Source organism: Diadema antillarum, unplaced genomic scaffold, assembly GCF_040938485.1.
Source record: "Diadema antillarum isolate AM-2024a unplaced genomic scaffold, OU_Dant_1.0 seq00000510_RagTag, whole genome shotgun sequence".
NCBI classification, from domain to species: Eukaryota; Metazoa; Echinodermata; class Echinoidea; order Diadematoida; family Diadematidae; genus Diadema; species Diadema antillarum.
The window spans coordinates 874,925-896,945 of record NW_027271464.1 but is presented as its reverse complement, the minus strand read 5'-3'; the positions used below and the strand labels follow the sequence as shown (position 1 = coordinate 896,945).

The following is a 22,021-nucleotide window of genomic DNA, read 5'->3' as shown; positions in this document are numbered from 1 at the left end:
GGTACAGAAGCAGACAGGTTAACTTAACTTCATTCTTCTATCCTATTTAACTACATTGCACTCGAGTAGACTGTGCTTATAGCTGGTCTAGTCCGGATGTATGGGGCTCTAAGTAGAGGGAGTGCCTGTGTTGTTCAATTGCCGTAATCGGCTTTGAGTACGGCTCTGAGTAATGGGCCCTCTACCGGCACCATCTTCGTCTCCTGGAGCGCTTCACCAGCGATGTCTCTGCTCCATCCCAAACATCCACTGGAGTGACTTTGTCACCAACATCAAAGTACTTGAGCTTGCAGAGATCACAAGCATCGAAGCAACGCTGATGGAAACCCGATTGCGCTGGGCTAGCCATGTCTCAAGGATGGAAGACCATCGCCTTCCGAAGGCCATGCTGTACGGTGAGCTCTCTTCTGGACTCCGAGATAGAGGTGGACCCAGAAAGAGATTCAAGGACTGCTTGAAGAGAGCCTTGAGCACCTGCCACATCGACCACTGACAAAGGGGTGCTATCGCCTCTGATCGCACATCTTGGCACCTTACTGTCCGACGGGCAGCAGTCGCCTTTGAAAATGATCGCAGGGTCCACTTCAATGGAAAAAGACAACAGAGTAAAACCCCAACGCCCAACCCAACCAACCATTTTCCCCGTGCAACCGCTGCAACTGTGCCTGCCTGTTCCTCATCGGACTCATCAGTCACTTTCGAGCCTGCAGCTGACGTAAACTTCCTTAAATCTTCGTTCGTGAAGCAAAGCTAAACTACTACTGTAAAATTACCATATCCTGGTATTATATGGCCATCTTGTCCGTTCGTCATCCGATAGCCGTCCTGTGGCTGTTGCGTGCGTATGTATTAGATGTGCTGTACATAATAGGCATTCCATCCGTTCCATCTCTTGCGACAACGGACTCTACACGAGGCCTAGCGGACGGAAACGCTTGGTTACGTTGAGATTGCGTACGATATGAAATGTATTTTATTTGTGTACAATAAATTTGTTCAGCCATTGTCAAGTGTCAAAGCGTTGGAGGAGGAGGAGGAGGCGAAAATTCGTCAATGGAAAAAAAAACAACTTATTTGATAAAATGCATTAATCGTTTTGTTCTCGACATTCAATGTGTAAAAACCAATACGTGTTCAAAATAATGAAGATAATGTCATGTTGCATTATGATATTGTTATGATCAAGGAAGTGTGTATTATGTATTAATGTATTAAATATTAGGGGTAGGGAGGATCGAGGGAGGTTTACAGAATCTTGTATCAAAACTAATTTAGTCTGGCAGACCAGAATGCTAAAAATGTTTCCACTTTTAGAATAATTCACATTACTCTTAAAGAAATGTATATTGGAATCGTAACAATGTTGATAATCATCACAACCTTTTGTACATATGTATGAAATGACAAATAAAATGTAAAGTCAATTATATTCTGACTGTTGCTGTTGGTTATTCAACTGTATGTCGTGATTAAGTGTATTTAATGTACTATATTCTCATACATTGTCATATGACTGTGGACCTGAACTAAATACTTAATGAGTCAGTGGACATAAATCGGGAGTACAGTGCACAGGAAAAGTCATGCTACGTTTACATCATGTTCCTGGCGGCCACGACAATCACGTTTTATACCACGTGGACAAAACGGGATGAACGTGAGACAACGCGGTTGGACGGTGCCGTGGATGCCGTGTCAGATTTTTAAACTGCCAACAAAAAATGTCACGGCAGAAACCTTGTATGCCGTAATAAAACGGGATGAACGCAACAAAGCTTGGAGGCGGTCCGTATGGGACTCGACGAAAAATATTGTGTAGTGTAGCCTGATCAGACGCCCTGAGAACAGCATCTGATAGCTTTCTGTTCACTGGAGAGAGGGCTGGAAAGAACAAGACGTTAATGCAAAGGGTGAAAAACAGGAAAATCCCATCTATCCCCGACGCACTACGTTTTGGGCAAACGGGGCTGCCGTGGCCGCTGTGAACATGTTTAATAGTGAGAGTGTGTGAGTGGGTATGTGTGTGCGTTTGTGTGTGCGTGTGTGTGTGTGCGTGTGTGTGTGCGTGTGTGTGTGTGTGTGTGTGTGTGTGTGCGTCTGTGTGGGTGTGACGATATTTGCTAGGGATAAAATGATGGATGATAACTTTTTTTCATAAATTGACCTTTCCCTCTATACTCACGATGCATTTAGCTCGTGAATTGACTTACACTGACATCATTAAAGGACAGGTTCACCTTCATAAACATAAGGATTGAGAAAATGCAGCAATATAAGTAGAACACATCAGTGAAAGTTTGAGGAAAATTGGTCAATCGATGCAAAAGTTATGAATTTTTAAATTTTTTGTTTTGGAACCGCTGGATGAGGAGACTACTGCAGCTTGTGAGTCATATGCGTACAACAGTATAAAGAAAAATAATGTAAAGAAAATTCAACATATTTTCACTTTTTTCGCATAATAAAAGACCACTTGACTTGTCTCTTTCTAAAGGCAGGGGGAATAATATTACCCATAACATATGTCGATAACGAGTCAAGGGAATGTGTACTTTTTTTCAAAAGATGAAATTTTGTGAAATTCTCTTTATATTTTCCTTATATTGTTGTACGCATGTGACATCTGAGTTATTTAATACACTGCAGTAGTCTTCTCATCCAGCGGTTACTGCACAAAAACTTCAAAAATTCATAACTTTTGAACGGACTGTCCGATTTTCCTCAAACTTTCAATGATGTGTTCTACTAATATTGCTACAATCGCTCAATCCTTACGTTTATGAAGGTGAACTTGTCCTTTAAAAAGAATTTCTCTCATAGGCCTAGATTTTTTTCAGTCAACTGGAGCTGTGCTGAGGCAAGTGTGACTCTAATGTGTTTAGTTTTTTAATGATTTCTCCGCAAAAACCTCTCATGCAACCATTCAACCATTCAACAAATCCACTCCACACCATACAAAAACGAAACAAAAGAAAACATAATGTTTCTACTGCTCCATTTAGTAGTAAAACTATTTTTCACGTGCTTTCTATCGCTTGTTTCTACATTTAGTTTCTTTAATGGGTTTATTATTGAATGACCCAAATGACAACCTATTTAATTTGTTCTTTGCTCTATGCAAACGTAGGGGAGACCGGGTCTAGTTGTTACAATTTTCACATTTTTAGGTCTGTACAAAAAACGAATAGAGGAATAGGCTTCATTTTTGCTTTGAGGATACCTTATTTCCTCCTTTAATTAAAAACAGTACAAACTTTGGAAGTCCAGATAATATAAACAAGATATTACGTAATCAATACACACACAATTTTGTAACAACTTTCCCCAATGTTGGGGTAAGTTACAGCACATGGGGTACTTTGTTACACCGTAGAAAGTCAACTCAAATCGGGTAATGCAGATCTGACGTGTTAGGTAATTCTTAATATTAACCTGTCTGGGTGTGCATGTTAGCCTATGCTGGGGTGTATGAGTGTGTTGGGTGTGTGTGGGTGGGTGGGTGTGTGTGTGTGTGTGTGTGTGTGTGTGTGTTTGTGTGTGTGTGTGTGTGTGTGTGTGTGTGTGTGTGTGTGTGTGTATAACCACAAATTCAATTGAAAGTGCACTGGGGTAAGTTGTTACACCACTCGATTCTCCAGACGGGTCAAGTTGTTGTATGACAACTTGACCCAGTGCGTTTTCAAAAACTTTTCACACCTGTGGCCAATAACCAATCAAACATCACGTGTTGCTACTTTCACCAAAAGACAGCCAAAACACGCTTCTTTCAACCACATACTCATCACTTACTGGAGAAGAATGGATTTGGTGTAATAAAGAAAATTCGAATTTTTCAAAATTTTACTCGGAGAGGTAAAAAAGTGTTTTTTGGACCAACATTCTACATGTGACGTCCAGGCAACGCCAGATTTCGCACGCAGAGATCGTTGGCTATACGTTTTGATTTGATATTACTTGTAACACCCTCTTTTGATCATATTTAGAGAAAATGACAGTGTAATAACTTGCCCGTGTAACAACTAGACCCGGTCTCCCCTACAAGGAAAAATCATCATCATCAATGGAATATCAAAGAGGCTGTTTTTTTTTCTCTCTCTCTCTCTAATTCGCGCCTTGTATATGAGTCCACTCAATCACTTTTCAGGCAACACAATTGAAAAACGTTTCAAACTCTTTTTGAACTATTATTCACTCGGTTTAACAGATTTGTAGTTCAATTTCGTCCCAAGAAATCTGGAATATGCCAACCCTAGTTTGTAATTCGTCTTATGTCGATCATTTTCGAACAAAGTATATTCAATTTGATAGTCATTTCTCACACATTCTCGTCATTTGCAATTCAGTTTAGTCCTTCACACTCGCTGCACACATAACAGCAAAAGCAAATTCGTTTTTTAGCGATCATTTTCGTCAAACTTCCCTTCAAATTCATCTCGTATCTTTTTTGTTCTGATTTCCTGATTATTCAATTTTTTTCCGGTAACAGTTCACTTTTTCCACATTGAGGAGTATCAAATATTTGTACCCCACCCCTACACACACAAACACAGACACACACACTCACACATGCAAGCATTCAAACACATCCTAATCAGAGTCACAGGGAGACAAACATTATGTAGTGTTACACAAACGAAAACAGTGATCCACGATTTCCAGGCACATTATGATTGACGACAATTTTACGTATGTAGATTTTAAGCCCGTTTTGATAAAAAAAAATAATCAAAAGATATTGTTTTTGCCGTTTTCCATGTTAAATAAAGTTTGTTTCATACACAAGATCCAATACCTCATAGAAAAGTTGTTCAGTTAAGCTATAGGGTGCGTTTGTGTGTGTGTGTGTGTGTGTGTGTGATTAATTTGAAGGGAAGTTTGACGAAAATGATCGCTAAAAGGCGAAATTGCTTTTGCTGTTATGTGTGCAGCGAGTGTGAAGGACGAATTTGACATGTAAATGACGAGAATGTGTGACAAATGACTAGATAAAACAGACTTTGTTCGAAAATGATTGACAAAAGGCGAACTTGAACTTAGGATTGGCATATTCAAGATTTTTTGAGTGAATGAAGAAAACAAGTTTAAAATGATAGGGAAAATAAATAACATAAATTTCATTCATCAACGGAACATTCAAAAGACTCTACGACGTGAGCGTAACATATCGCGAGTGCAGTATTGACAGGTTGCCGTACAAAAAGAGCGACCTCATTCGGTGCAGCACACTACAATGTAGTTATCTGCTTACAGTGTAATAGTATATACTTACACTATATTTGGCCAGTGAAAATTTCCGTAGTATTTCCTGTTTGGAAGACATCTGAGATTTTTGGCTTAAAGGGAAGCTTAACCTTGAGCTCCAATTGACTCAATTGCGAACAATAATAGAGTAAATTAATGAGCAGGTGCCAGGTCAGTATGATAACATTCAGTTTCAGTTTCAGTTTATTTTATCTAATCACGGCAATTTGCTTCAACAAAGCTGTTCTTCTGCAAATCCGTGAATAATATAAAAATAGCAGAAATACATACAAAGTGAATATACAATAATAAAGAAATGAACAAGAATCAGGTATAGCAATTAAACAACGAAACATTAAAAAAGTACAGCAAAAAAAAAAACATATCCACTTATATCGGAAAAAAGCAAGAGAGTTAAGGAAATTCTTGTCTTTTTGTCGCAAAACTGTGAAATCACTTCCTTACTTATACTCAAATCAGACAAGGCAATGATAATCATCAATTTACAACGTTACCATTTGTAAGGTAATGGCTTCAATGACATCCGAAGAACGAAGACACTTGATGGTCTCGAAAGCAGTCCGGGATAATGAATACAGCATGACATCACAAAAGGGACATGTTTACTGTAGTCTCGGATCATCACACTAATACCATAACAGCCTTATAGATTGGCACCTGAAGGCTATTATACCTGTTCCGTTACACAGAACAATCCTTTGTTTGCGTACATGATTGTTTGCGTACATGATAATATCATGCAATATCAAACTTTCCCGTCTGGCATGTAGGCATAGAATGATGTTGTTTTGTGTCACGAGACCTTTGGAAATAACAGTCCATTGATGCCATATATACGCACTTGAATATTGTCGTGTCCCTGCTCATACAGCTGCGATCATTAATTCGTGTAAGTATACCTCAGTCATAAAAATCCCAAATATTGTATGAGTTCAAGGTTCACGAAGCGGTTAGTCGACGGTCATTTCGTCTGCAGAGAAAGATCAACAGCTTCAACGTAGAGATGTCACGTTCTGCAGGTAACAGAATCAGCATGGAGAAAGCTGTACGAAATATTGGTGCGAGCTAAGGCTTTTCAGCTCTTATCTGCTAAATCTCAATACAATAGTTTTTGCAGTACCCTACTGCTATTATTGTCCCATCCCCATCCACCCCCTCTGGAATGTCCTAAGCAGACGGTTAAAAAGCTCTTTTCAAATCATCTGACACTAAAGGTGCCATGTCTGTATCGGCGTGCCAGTATATGGATTCTGTCTAATTCTAAGTTCTGATATATATACATGTAGATATCAGCTGTCGATATTGTTGCGGCCGAATTAAAGATCTTTTCCAGAGTACTTAATTTAATGTCGACAGCAATTTATGCTTTGTATTTTGTTTCACATTTTTGTTGAATGGAAATAAATGATAATCAAATTGAATTGAATTGATCGGTAAGAGACGGTCTCTGGTCTCGCACACTACAAGGCTTTAAAAAATGCCACAAATTTCATGTCAGCTAGGATGATTTTAAAATGTTGAATTGGATTCGTCGACTTGGTTTTTTTTTTATGCTCGTCGAAAAAAAATCTGCCAATAGCTGTCACATGACCTTACAAAGAATTAACAGTTCAGCATTCTCAAAAAGTGATTTGTATGTGTGTGAGTGTGTGTGTGTGTGTGTGTCTGTGTGTGTGTGTGTGTGTGTATGTGTGTGTGCTGATGAAAATATTCTTGTAAAAAACCTAACATTACACTTTGGTGAACATACGCTTCAGTATTTGTTGTGATTAATGGACAGACACATGCACACACACATACACACACACGCACACACAAGAAACTCGTAAATGTCGGAAACAGTTGTCTTCCTTTCATGAAGGTTAAACTAAGTGTAAACACCATTCACGGGTTTAGTCAGTTCGGCAGGAAAAGGTTACACTAGGGCGGAAGAAACAGGCTGAGCGATAGAAAGTAGAGAGTCAGATAGAAATATAGAAAGATAGATAGATAGATAGATAGATAGATAGATAGATAGATAGATAGATAGATAGATAGATAGATAGATAGCGATGCATGGATAGATAGGTGGATGGATAGACAGGTAGATAAATAGATAAATAGATAAATAGATAGATGATAGATAGATAGATAGCGATGGATGGATAGATAGATAGGTGGATGGATAGACAGGTAGATAGATAGATAGATAAATAGATAGATAGATAGAGAAATAGATAGATAGATAAATAGATAGATAGATAGAGAAATAGATAGATAGATAAATAGATAGATAGGTAGATAGCGATGGATGGATAGATAGATAGGTGGATGGATAGACAGGTAGATAGATAGATAGATAGAGAGAGAGAGAGAGATAGATAGATAAATAGATAGATAGATAGATAGCGATGGATGGATAGATAGATAGGTGGATGGATAGACAGGTAGATAGATAGATAGATAGGTAGATGGATAGATAGATAGATAGATAGATAGATAGATAGATAGATAGACAGATAGATAGCGGTGGATGGACAAATAGGTGGATGGATAGACAGGTAGATAGATGGATAGACAGATAGATAGATAGATGGATTAGATAGATAGATGAATAGAGAGAAGGGGAGAAAGAGGGAGAACGAGGAGAGAAGAGAGTATGAATTTCTTTTATAAAACACTCTAGAATTGTGTCTGGTAACAGATGGACGTAATTTATTGCTTCCTGCATTATCGTCGTGCGTAGTTCAAGGTACATAATTTAATCTTTCAATTCAATTCAAATGAATTTATTTGGAATTGTCTGCATTGAACATGTATCACAAATGAAATACAGTCATTACTTTTTATTTTCAAGACAGTAAAATGTACAGTATGTTCATCCGAACATAATTGAAATATACGTTTACAGATTGAAGAAAAGAATAAGAAAACACGTCAATTGAGCACCACTCGGGATATAGTGAATCAAATCATCTGACTGAATTATGGCACATGTATTGGGAGTGTGAATGCAGAAGACTGTCGTCATATAAACATATAGCTTAAAGATACGCCAGCCTTAAAACAGAGGGGGGGGGGGGGGAAGAATTATGGGCAAAACCTACATACACGATCCGATCATAATCATTAAAAAAAAAAAAGAAAACCATGCGAAAAAGATCAATCAAAAGCGATACAATAAGTCGATAGATTGAAGGGGGCTGATGTGCTTGTATATTTTGGAACATAAAGGAGAAGAATTGGAATATCTATATACGTCTCATGTAAATGTGGTTTAATGGACCTTACTCGAGAGAATTTTGCCCTGACCTCATCACCTTCACCTTGCGCGGTGTCGGCAGCAGTGCGTTCAAGCATTCGCCCGGCACATTTGGTATCGAGGATATTGTCACAACGTGAAACCGGTGCGAATGACGTTGCATTCGGAAAGCAGAGAGAGAGATTCATTCTCTCGAATAGAGGAAAGTAGAGCGAGATACGTTGAGAGACACCAGAACGTACGCGGTCGCCGTCCCGAGCGGTAAGCACCGGGAGAGGTACGCTTGACTGGCGATTATATACGACGCCAGTGTTAGTTTTCGTTAGGGACGGAGCAAAATCCGCGGTAGTATTTGTGGTGGGTCACGTCCAGAAGTTCGAGATCATGGACTGATAGTTTTGGAGAACCTTGCAAGCAAGTTCATCTCTGGGTCAGCTGAAATGTTTCGTCGATCTTCACGACCGCGTTGTGTTGTTTGCATTCGTCAGATCTGGCTATATGGCACTTGTTGAATGAAGAAGTTTCACTTTTCGCATGTCGCCATTCATCTGGACCTCCAACGGTTATTCCAGACACTATCATTTGGCGAATGTACGTCCGCGTCGATTGCGTTCTAGCGGAGCTGTATAGTTGAGCCTTTGGAGGTTAATGCTCCAATTAGCTTCAATACGCGCATATTTGCCGACTCGTTAAAGTCCTACATGTACTCTGATGTCACCATCTTAACAATAACAAGCTTCCGGAACACAAGATCATGTCGTGCTTATAATTCGTAAACGCTTTATTGATGCTGAAACCAACGTGAGATAGCAGCGTTTTTATCCGTGCCTTTGTGACAAACTATTTGAGCGTTTGGTGTCTCATCGACGAAACTTTGCACTACGCATTGCGACGGTTCTTCCTCGTAACTTTGCGCTCTCGTGGATCCAGGTCTATCCGTCAAACTTACAATCCTCCTCCACAATGAATAACGCCGCGCGACTGCTCCTCCTGACCCTGGTCTACGTTCTCTACATCTGTATCGGGGCCAGCGTCTTCATGGCTCTGGAACAGCCCTACGAGCGGGACCTCATGCGAGAGATTCGGCTGAGCAGGGAGCGGTTCATCGACAGCCACTCTCAGTGCATGAGTCCAGAAGATCTTGACGGGTTCGCGCTGGAGCTCGAAAGGGCCATCCGTTTTGGCGTCATGTACAGCACCGTCCGAAACGCGACGTCCTCGTCGGACTCGCTTTGGGACTTCGGCGGTTCTTTTTTCTTCACCACTACCTTAGTGACAACTATAGGTAAGATGATGATATACACATTGATGACATCTTCCCAATTGGCCTGTGGTTTCGTTCCCAATTGTGTTTTCCCCTCTTTTTCTTCTTTACTTATTTCTGCGTAAAACGTTAATATCAAAGTTTTGGTTTGTTGATGTTTATTGGTGTTTCAGTTTTACACTCTCCTAGCAAAATAAAACACACCCACACACACACACACACACACACACACACACACATACATACATACACACACAAATAAACAAAGCCAAGAACATACATTTTGAACTCACTGACGGGACTCACTGTGAGATGACATGTTTTCGCTATGGATGGTGATGTTGTCCAGTGAATAAGTTTATTGTTTCACCCCTGGAACTCTCGGACGTATATGGTTCCAAACTAGCAACAGCACCTGCTGATCCAGGTAACTTTTAGGTCACCTGAAGGCAAATACCTTTCAATTTCTCCACCAAAACTATAATGAGCTCTAATTCAACATGACCATTAACTTTCAGTTCATATCGCATAAGTTTTAACTCAAAGATATACTCAATTGTAGCAGTTCAAAGGCATCTAAAACATCAAATCACGTTTCATGACTGAAGTTGGATTTCTAGATTTAGTGAAGTGAGACTATGCACACTGTCTTTCTTGTTATTTATCTGCGAGCTATAGATAAAAAGAGATTTCATACTATCAATAGCGGGTAAATATGATATGGGTGAATTTGATATAATATTTTGTTTGAATACTTTAATACGAGTAAATAGCAAACTTCCTGCTTAAAAATTGTGCTGGTATGAAAGTATACTGTCTGCACGTGATTTCAGAATTCGGTGTTTTCTTTCTTTTTCGCTTTATTGACAATTTGTTTTCTTCATTCTTCCTTAGAGTTAGATTGAAATTCAGTTTCATATATTCCGCGTTCGCAGCAATAACTGCATGGAGAATTGATTATGAAATACTACTTGCGTGCTACAAGTCTTGGATGAACCCATCCATTTAGTGGATTACCGTACCGCACAATCCTTCCCGGCAATTTGCGGGCGAGTTTGGAAGACATGAATAATCCGATACATCACATCGAATTCAACAGTTCATGATGATTGAAATAAGTAGTGATGACAGTTCTAATATATCGACACTTCTATCATCATCAATAGCAGGCCTACTTAACCATCAGGCGAAATCCAGCGCAAAGATAAATATTGCAATGCTTATAACAGTGACAACATTGAATTGTGTTATAACCAAAATGATTGTATGCAAGGGCAACTTGGCAAACTGTTCCGTTGTGTGTAACATATTTTTTACACACCTGCTCGTAAGCTCTTATATGGCGCAACCAGTATGTGTTTATTCCCCATTCACATTATAAATCCTTCATTTATGGTTAGGATTGCCCTTTCATCCGAAACTGGGTCTGATTTCAAAAAGGTTCTCCCCGTTTGCATTCTCTCTCCACGTTGTTTTCTATACTAGTACAGCAGTTCTTCTCAACTCTCGTCTAAAAGACAGCCATACTCTTTGGTATATCTACCCATTTCCCCCTTTCCGCCATGTTTCCTTGTCTCTTTCTCGCTTAATTTCTCTGAGTCCGCACTCCCATGTACACGAAAATCTTTGTTCTGAGGAGAGACAGTTCAAATAATGTACCTTTTCAGGTTTCTGTGTATCGTCACGTTTGTTTTCACGCTCTGTTGGTTGGTACTGAGATGGGACTGTCTATTCAGGGAAATTCCATGGCAGCCCTCGACAATGCTGCTAACAGTAATCTGGGATAGGAGAGCTCAGGGTACAAAATGTCAGTACAGTGAGTATACAGTGAAATGCAATGCCACGTACTGAAGAACGTACAATACCTCGATTTGTGATGGCACTCCTACGGTGCCCGGCATATCAACCAGCGGAGAAAACTTCCTTAAAGGACAAGTTCACCTTCATAAACATAAGGATTGAGAGAATGTAGCAATATTAGTAGAACACATCATTGAAAGTTTGAGGAAAATCAGACAATCCGTTCAAAAGTTATGAATTTTTGAAGTTTTTGTGCAGTACCCGCTGGATGAGAAGACTACTGCAGTGTATGAATAACTTAGATGTCACATGCGTACAACAATATAAGGAAAATATAAAGAGAATTTCACAAAATTCCATCTGTTGAAAAAAGTATACATTCCCCTGACTCGTTACCGACAAATGTTATAGGTAATATTATTCCCCCTGCCTTTAGAAAGAGGCAAGTCAAGTGCTCTTTTATTATGCGAAAAAAGTGAAAATATGTTGAATTTTCTTTTACATTTTCTTTATACTGTTGTACGCATATGACTCACAAGCTGTAGTAGTCTCCTCATCCAGCGGTTCCAACACAAAAATTTAAAACATTCGTAACTTTTGCATCGATTGTCCAATTTTCCTCAAACTTTCACTGATGTGTTCTACTAATATTGTTGCATTTTCTCAATCCTTATGTTTATGAAGGTGAACTTGTCCTTTAAGTTGCACACGATGCATCATTAAAAGGATGGTATAGTATTGGTGGAAATGAGAATAGGGGGCTTTTAACATTTTGCAAGATACCAAGAACCCTCTTCTGAAATGATAGAGCAAATAATTCTAAGAGGAATTCAAAGTTTATTTGATGAAAAGTCGTTTTGAAATGGCTGAGGTATCCCCAAACAAAGTAAAACAAAGAGATCCTATTGAGAATTCGGCCCCACCTTTTATTATAAAGGAGCGCTTATTTGCTTTGGATATCTCAGCCATTTTAAAACCAATTTTCATCAAATAAACGCCGAGTCCCTCTTGGAATTACTTGCTTTTTCATAAGAGGTTTCTCACGATCACACACACACACACGCACGCACGCACACACACACACACACACACACACACAATGATATAGAAACCTGAAGTTAGGTCTCAACCAAAACTATACACGCCCTTTAAGAGATATCTGAGGCATTAACGTTTAAGTTCTCACAACCGCTTGTGGGCATCAGACAAAAGTAAGCACATCGTAGCTGGTCATTATGACCAATCTGGCAAAAGGGCGATCCTAGTCGAGTCACGGTCACAGTCATGTTTTTGATGTCAACAAGACTGGACCACGACGGTGAAAAATAAAAGAAATGAATTGACTTATTAATCAAGTGACATTTTTAAAGATTTGTGTTAGTTTCCTTTACCGCGCAGAACTAAACACTGACTCCACAAACCATACACCAATTGTCATCTATATTGTTAGAATGTTAACTCTAACTCTTTAACAGAGGGATATCTTATTTTTGGGGATGTCATTATTTGCATAAAAAAAACACAACAAAACAAAACAAGAAAACGCTCGCTGCTCTATTATACTTGGTTTCTCTCTCTCTCTCTCTCTCTCTCTCTCTCTCTCTCTCAAAATATATAGTATAAGAATATGAATATATTCATTTCATGAATATAAACATGTATAAAATAAAGGAGTGAGATCGAATTACGTCCTGTCGAAATATGTCAAAGTCTTGGAATGGTTAAAATGGAAACACGCATTAACAAAGCTTATGTGGAACTCGTTGGTTACAAGCACGCAATTAGTTTAAACCAAAGTGTTAAGATTGAGGTTATTGTAATGCATGTTTGCTGAAAGCATGCAGTCGCATACTAATTACGAAATCTTCTGACAAAATGTTATCAGACATTTAAAGGAATGCACATTGTCATGCATTCTTATTCAAGTCTAATTTGTAAACATCCAGTAAGAGAAGCATGTAAGCTACTTTCGAGAGGGGAAATGACTTATATTTTGTACACATTTCTCTCTAAGTGTGAATATAATAGTGAATGGCTCACTTCTTTTGCACTTGACCTCACAAAAAATCGCGTTTATCAATTGGACCTCTTACTCATTTCTTCGGTATAGGTTTTCATAAATAAAGCAGGACAAAATCATACCTTACAACAACATTTAGTCTAAAACTAAAATGTCCAAATACAGCTGCAATACAAAAGCGATGTTTGACGACTGAATCAAATAATCATGGGACGAGTTAGAATACAATGCGTAATGAATAGCGCATATTTCGTAAATATTCATATACATGATAATATTTATAAGTATAGCTATCTTTATTTCTCTGAGTATGTTTCTTATTTTCTCCTTGAAGTAATGATAACGATGTTTATTTTCACAACCTTATACCAATTTGATTTTTTGTCCAAACTTAAGTATGAAGCGCGTTCATTATTTTCTTATTAAAATCTGTTTATCCTTTTTTTTTTCACTGAAGCGGATAGGCGCGGATGGAGTGAGGTTGATATGGATTATGTAACATTGCTTAGTCAACGCATTACTCGGATGCACTGAATGAAAAATTTGCTGGCCAAGAAGGAAAAACATGTTGTAATTATATGATAGCCGCTATTTTGTGTGCATATACACCTCCTGCGTTTGAGGCAAATGGAGACACCATTATTTACGTCTTAAGATCTTACCTTTCACACAAAGGAGACTCGTTATCCAGAAGACTCCCCCCCCCCCCCCCTGTAAAATAAAGAAAAATGTATTACGAAAGCTCAGTTTATTCAGAATAGGTCAGCTTCCACTAATGAGACACCTCTCGCCTCGCTTTCGAGTCCCGTTAATCTCTTAGTGACGTAATATGTTTCCATGGTAACGAAATAATGGTCCATGCAAGTTGATAGAATTCTGAAGGCGTGCATTACGTAATCTTATGAAGTCTTTATAATGCAGCGTAAACAAGTAGCTTTTGAGCTGATGAGAGAGAGAGAGCAGAAAGAGAGAGAGAGAGAGAGATATGGAGAGTGATTAACTTCGCATTATTTACTGTCTAAATAGAAGATAAAACATACATGTATGCATGCGAGTTAAGTTACAAACTCATTTGGGATCGATGGTTTCTCCAGCCGATCAAGACCAGTATTGCAGCGATGTCACCATCTTTGCACTTTCGAGCACGCCACAGTTTTCATCAGTTATGGTATAAAATCCAGAGCATGGTTCCATGCCATCTGTGCGCAGTTTGATGCCTCAAACAACGCATCTTAATGAAAGCTTGACATTTAGAAGAAAGTTTGTCCAAATTATTGACATTATCGTGAATCAACAGCGTAAAATGACGGCGTATATCACGGCAACATATTGAATAACATACATACGTAATATATGTATATGCCGTCTGATTAATATGCTGTTTTTCATGCGTATAAACTAAAAATACTTATACTGGCGTCCAAACCTCTGCTGTCACTATTGTCACGCTATCATTATTCTAATCTCTCTTTTCTTTTTCTTTTTTTTTCTTTTTTTTTTTTTTGGGGGGGGGGGGGGGGTTGGGTTCTGCGAGTGTTTTGATTATCGCTATTGTCAGTGACCTGAACGCACTCGAGCCAAAAGGACTGCGCGATGTACACTATAATTGCAAACTGCGCTGACCAGAATCCCAAGAATGATATCCTGAAACATCTGTTTGGTGAACGAAAACGGCCGCATATTGTTATTGTTGTTCTTGTTTTTTATTATCATTTTCACGTATGATCTCGGGAGATAGTTATAAGTGTTTATAGTAAGCGGGTCTGATTAGTTCTATAATGCTGACAAATTCTAATATAATTCTATAATACTGATTAATGACAACGTTACAGTCGAAATGAAAAGTTAATGAATATCAGCGTTGATAGAATTGAGATCATCGTCGTCCTCATTCGGATTTTATCATGATGTTGATAACTCCACCAATTCGCCTTCGTGAAATCCTTGATGACCACGTAATAGTTCTCAACCAGTTCATCAGACTTAAACAATAACGAACAATGTTCAAATAATGATTAACCAACGCGGTGTTTTTTTCGGCAGACGCATTCTTATATCTGTTTTGGACCTGAACCACCCATTTGCAAGCTGTTCAAACATTAAATTGAATAGCTCATAAAAAGGGCCAAGATCTTTTCTTTTTAACCACCGCACTGATTAAGGACTGTTACAATTATTTTCATGATAAACAGCAATGGGCGATTTTTATGATTAATGAATGATAGAAACTGACCCGGTTTCAGAGAGACCCGCGCAGACGGTTTCATTTCTCTGTTATGTCGGGGCACCCATGATATTGTCTCGGGCATGTCCTCTCTGATCTGCCATTTGCAGAAGTGGTGTTTCATTAGTACAGCTTAATAACTACGCATAATGTAAGTGTGTGTGCATGTGTTTGTGTGGGAACGAACTGTGTGTGTCCGTGTTTGTCTCGAACCTTTTAGCTTTATTCACACAGACTTTCCTTTATTGGCCTTGACCGAATGCAAGGAATACAGATTGTATCTTTGCAATTTGCCTTCCACTATTTTGTTAAGTAGAAAAGGGTCTCACCGGGTTCTTCTTAATTGAAATGAGAACCAATACGAGTGATTAACTCTGTGTATGGATTGGAATGGGCGTTGGGTGCGTGCACATTGTATTCATTGAGAATATTCAAAGTGATATTTTCTCACTGTGCTGCATGAGTAAAGCATTATTTTGATGAAATTTTGATTTGTTTTACCTACTTATCATGGTAAATTTGAACTTGAACTTTGCGGTCTTGTCAATATTCATGTGCCAAAAGGAAAAGGAAAAACATACAAACAAACAAACAAACACACAAACACGCACACACACCAAAAAGAAAAAGTACGTGCTATACTTCAATGTCTTAAAATGTGTTGGCTAAAAAGCTCTCTTGTGTTTCTGAAATATATCCTTATGACTATGAGCTCATTGAATTACATTTTCATACTACCATGACTACTGGCTGAACACTTGTCACAAACGATTACGTGAATAAAAACAAAAACAAAACAAAAACAAAAACATTGCCTGTTATGTTGCCCAGGTAAGGCAAGACAAAGAGAGAAAAAACGTTGATAGTGAGACTTCGAGGTGTAGGTTTAAATGACGTATAGACTTCAGAGTAATCCTGATGTCGATTTGACGGTATTTCTTATCATCATGGGTTTTTCTACTTCAGAATACCCAAAAGAAAAGGGGCAAAACGGAGGGAGGGGGGGGGGGTAATAACCAGACAATCAACTTGCTTTTTCTCCCACCCACTCACCCCCCCCCCCCTCCATATTGATGCGTCCTATGTCCTATGTCTGTACACATTATTCATTATTAACCGATGGCGTGCGGACCGGATGATGGTAAGGGTGATTCTCTATTGCTAACTCATTTGTTAAGGGTATATCTAGTTGTTGTTTTTTCTCTCTCTCTCAAAAAGTGTGATGAACTACAGAAAACGCAAAATTGTCACCGCCAAATTAGTGTGTAAACTTCACCCTCAGTGATGCCTTGATGTGTAGGCCCTATATGTAAAGCGTCACTCTGTTGAGCATATTATAATTATGTGCTTTCTTAAAGAGCTGGTTATTCGTGCGAAATGTTTGATAACTTTGAAAATCAATATATTCGTCATATTTAGAATACACAAAAATATCAGTATCGATACAGTAAATGCTAATGCCATTTCCACTTGATATAAATGGTAACATTTTCCCTCACCAAGGACACTCAAAAAGACGATGTAATGACATTTTTCTCAGCAGTCGATTCTACTTTATTCATCATTTTGTTAATGTTTTTATATTCTGAACGAATATTGAGAGGAATTTTAGCTGCAGTTTCACCAACATTCATTGATGAAATCTCAACGTCTTCTGGGAAAATGGAAATAATTGGATGGAAATTTCCTTATCCTACCAAAAAGCAAAACAAAACAAAACAAAACAAAACAAAAACCACGTTTAAATCATACATTACAATGTCGTGATTGACTTAGCATTCATTAACTTTCTTCCTATTTTGATAAAACCTGAAACATTATCACCTGTTCCTTTTTTTTACGAGGGTTGAAGACCTTTATATTGCATTGCATGCACGGGAAACTATACAGATCGCATTGTCCGTGGCTTGCTGTTGCACTGCATTTAAAAATATGCATTAAAAGCATTAAGAGTACCGTTTTAAGTAACTTTTCAATAGGTAATTCTAAAAATTACGTTGTACATACATAACAAAAACACACAAAGACCAGAATTCAGGAAATGATACCTTCACAAGCTATTAAAGAAAAACGAGGAGGGCTATAAATATGTATATAGGCTTGATGATTGTTTTTTTTTTATGGTTCTACTTATATCTTTTCCGCTGGAATTCAGATTGTGTGGAAGAAAAGAAGAGACAATATGGAAAAAAATGATGTTAAATTTAGCTTTACTATAGGTGATAAAGGCCTCGATAGATAAATAACGTAAAGACAAACACGCCTTCTGTATGTGTAATGCTGAAGAAGATCGCGTGCCAACTTATATATAAATATGATATATACTGTATATATATATTTATGTATATTTTTGTATATGATCTATAGATAATATATATATATATATATATATATATATATATATATATACATATATATGCATATTCGTAATCAACATACAATAGAAATTACAATACAATTTCATTGTTTGTTTGTTTGTTTGTTTTTGACGCAAATGTGAGAACGTACTTTTTACGAGAATTTTTATCACGCGGTCGTGATAATGTATCATGTGATGTGATATGATTGTTATAGAGTTGGAAGAGTCAGATCAAAACGCAACTTCCGATTAATCGTGTACTTCACCGTGCTATTCACAAGGCCAAACATATTATGACCGCATTCATCCACACGCAGCCCCCCACCCACCTCCCACACAAACATCTTAAACATATTACTGTTTTATGAAGCAAAACGAAGTCAACTATTTAACTATAGGACTCGAAAGGAATGGAATAAGGCGAAATTTACTGAGAAATAAAATGCATAATGATAATTTTATTTAGAATAGGTAAATTATCCACGTACACTCAATTCAAGCATTCAAGAATTCTAGCAGATATAGCTGATTAAGAGGTTGAGAAAATATCATTAATATGTAAATTCAGTATGTTTTTATGCATATATTCTCTAAATTGGTTGCCAGGTAGGGTATAATTAGTTTATTAGACGTAAGTGATATTTTCTTTTCGTAATCCCATTGACAAATAGTCCAAAGGCAAAATCAACAAAATCAACAAACATACAAGGAATTATTCATTGCAAAATCTTTGCCAAAAAATTATATATATACATATATATATATATATATATATATAGATAGATATAGATATATATAGATATATATACAGTGTATATGTACATGCCACTATGTTCGCTTTCATCGGCCGGAAAATAAGACCGTTGAAAATGAAATAAAAACGACAACAACTACGACTTAAAAACTCTACTCGCTTTCCAATATCAGTGGGTTCTTAGGGTATTGCATCAAAACGTGTGAATATTCTTCAACCTATCCTCGTATTGGAGTGACAACTAGCAAATAGCAATCAACGCAAATTTGGAGTCGCTTGCTCGCAGTCGATGTACATTGACCTTTAGCCATTCTTTAGGACCACGTTCAAATTGGATGTTGACAATTGGAGTTTATGATCGATGGGGAGCAGTGTCAAAAGCTATTCTTGAAGTGACCCTCATTCCCATTTTTTACGCAGAAAATTATCTTTCATTACTCCATAAACCGGATCTCACAGTGACAGAGAAGAAACGAGTGTCAGTTGTCTATGTTTGTTTGATTTTATAGTCCGGCTAGCATATTGCAGCCCAGTCTTAATTGAGACAAAATTTAGGGCACTGTCTTTCTTTGATCACGTTGAAGTTATCCTCTTTCTCCTTAGATAATTTACCTGAAGTCATTTGAGGCAGTTTATCTCATTACCAATTACAGAAGACTTAATTGCTTCAAGAATGAGTGGCCTGGTAGATGTTTGTTTTATTTTTTTCACCTTGTATCGCGTTCGTATATTGTGCTCCAAGACTGCATCATCTAATTCGATTTGGCAACTGAGCGATTTTTCTCCTATTGTATTATGGGAAATGAGATTACTGACTTAGGGAGTGAAAATTTTATTACACTACCATAGATCCTGCAAGACCACTATGAAACTCATCTTATATCTCTTCAATTTTAATATTTTTATGCAATCAAAAAGAACCTATCAAGTTGGAAAGTATTAAGTACCGAACATAATCAACTTAGAATAAAGTCCATTTCAATCAGTAGTGGGTTAATGAATTCAGTTAGGTCCCGCTGAGCAACAATAACCTTTGTCATGACGTTAAAGTTGATGCGTGTTAATAGATCAGCAATAGATACCAAAATGAACAAAACAATATCAAGTTCTTTCCAGCTGTTCCCCTTTCCTTTGACATGGTTGATAAATTCTGACATCAATGTCAGGATTTCTTGATTAGATTTGATTAGCTTATGAGAAGCTTTTACTCCGCCAGTGAGCGATTGAAAATACCGTGAATTCTGGTGAAATAGTTAAACCAGAAAGAGCACTTGCACTTTGCTTTGTACACCATGATATATCAGCTATGTGAGTGTAACATATAGATTTGTACATGACTGTCATGCAGCGCGTCTGTAATTTGCTTTAGAAGAAAATTCTGCATTTTTTCTGTCGTTTATAGGAAGAAAATAATCACACCATGACATCACATCGGCTATGTGAGTGTCACCAATATATGTACATATACTAGTTCACATGACTATTGTTTACTACCATTTGTAATCGTGTCTGTGTGCGTGTGTGTTTGTGTATGTCTGTAAGTATACCTTTTCTTTCAATGATAATCCTCCCTTTTAATATTAATCATGTAATTCTGAGGAATAAGACTGTGCTTAATAATGAGCCCCAAAATGCAGATTGCAAATAATGAATAACATATAACCTCTCTCTCTCTCAAAAAAAAGGAACAACCCCCCCAAAAAAAAAAAAAAAACTAAGAAGAAAAAGAAAACGAGGCACATTCTATCACACATTATTCTCCTTCAATGATGATGAGATAAAGTGGACGTAATTGCCATGGGTACCCGTGCCTCTTGGGAGAAATGAAATGATGAGGCGCTTGCGTGACTCAGCGAGCAAGGAACAGGTGATTTGTGGTCCTTGCGAGATCAAGACAGAGCTATAAAACTTATACAGGATAGATATATGCGCAGTTCCGGGTCGATATGCCTTGATGTTATCATCAAAATCTGAGATTAAATGCATCTGAGATGCACTGAGGAAGAAATTATTCAATTCAAAATGACGTATATAACATCTACATATCATTTTGATCAGTCAGGAACGTGCCAAGGAACAGACAGTAACGCTGTGGTTGAGTTTAGGACATCGGTATTCGTTGAATCTATACAGTATAAAGAAGCATTTTTACGTCATCCAGCCCTCTTTTTTGTTTATTCTAAGCAACAAGAATGCACGAGTAAACATTTATATTTGTATAAAAGCATTATACGTATGTAATATACATTCACTTGATATAGTGTAATTATACCGGTACCTATTCATTTGGTCATTTTGTCTATTAAATTTCTCATGCATCCACTTATCCGCCATCCTTTAATGTATGGAATAATCCTCCCTTTTTTGATATGACACAAAATCTGGAATGACCACAGTCAGTTGCTTTTAGTTGTTCCGCTGTAACGACAACACAAACATTTTTAAGTATGAGATTATCACGGACATAGAGATGTTTTTACAACGGAGCAAAACATTTGAAACATTTGGAACGGTGATTAAGTCATAATGAATAAACTGGATAATCATGCTATAAAAAGAGCTAAGGGTTTCTTTATCACGGAGCTAGTAATGTTTTTACTACTGAACAAGAAATTAGCAACAAACAATTCATGCATGTCGTGAAATATAAGATGGCACATCATTGTGGATGAGCTAAAGATGCCATTATAATTTCATTATAACGGAGGTTTAAACGATTCTGCCCCATGCTGTTCTTCAGGTTCTGGACACACCTCCCTACTGAATGGCTTTGACTGAGCTACGTACGACATTATAACTGATTCTAGCGGCGTCTATAAAGCCGGGCTAAAGATGCCCTTTTATCAGAGCTACGTACAGCTGTATAGATGACTAAAGATGTGATTATTAAAGGTCTAATGAATTCATCCCATGTTTTTCCTCAGGTTACGGACACACCTCCCCACTGACCTGGAGTGGCCAGCTATTCTGCCTTTTCTTCGCCCTCTTTGGAATACCACTCACGTTCTTCTTCCTCGGCTCCGTCACCTATGTCGTCAGCAAACCGTCACAAAAGTTCCTTGACTACCTCGTCGTTAAATTTGGTGAGATTTTGAAT

The 22,021-nt window shown here is 37.8% G+C and overlaps 1 protein-coding gene across 1 annotated transcript in view; it reads left to right on the top strand.

Annotated features, from left to right (window-relative positions):
- Window positions 1-9,338: 9,338 nt before the first annotated feature.
- The window catches only part of LOC139734099 (potassium channel subfamily K member 6-like), a 43,419-nt gene continuing 30,736 nt past the window's right edge, over window positions 9,339-22,021 (top strand). The window contains exons 1-2 of the mRNA XM_071644913.1: window positions 9,339-9,788; window positions 21,849-22,007. Coding sequence (XP_071501014.1) covers window positions 9,467-9,788; window positions 21,849-22,007 — 481 coding nt within the window. The 5' untranslated portion in view covers window positions 9,339-9,466. The remainder of the gene's footprint in view (window positions 9,789-21,848; window positions 22,008-22,021) is intronic.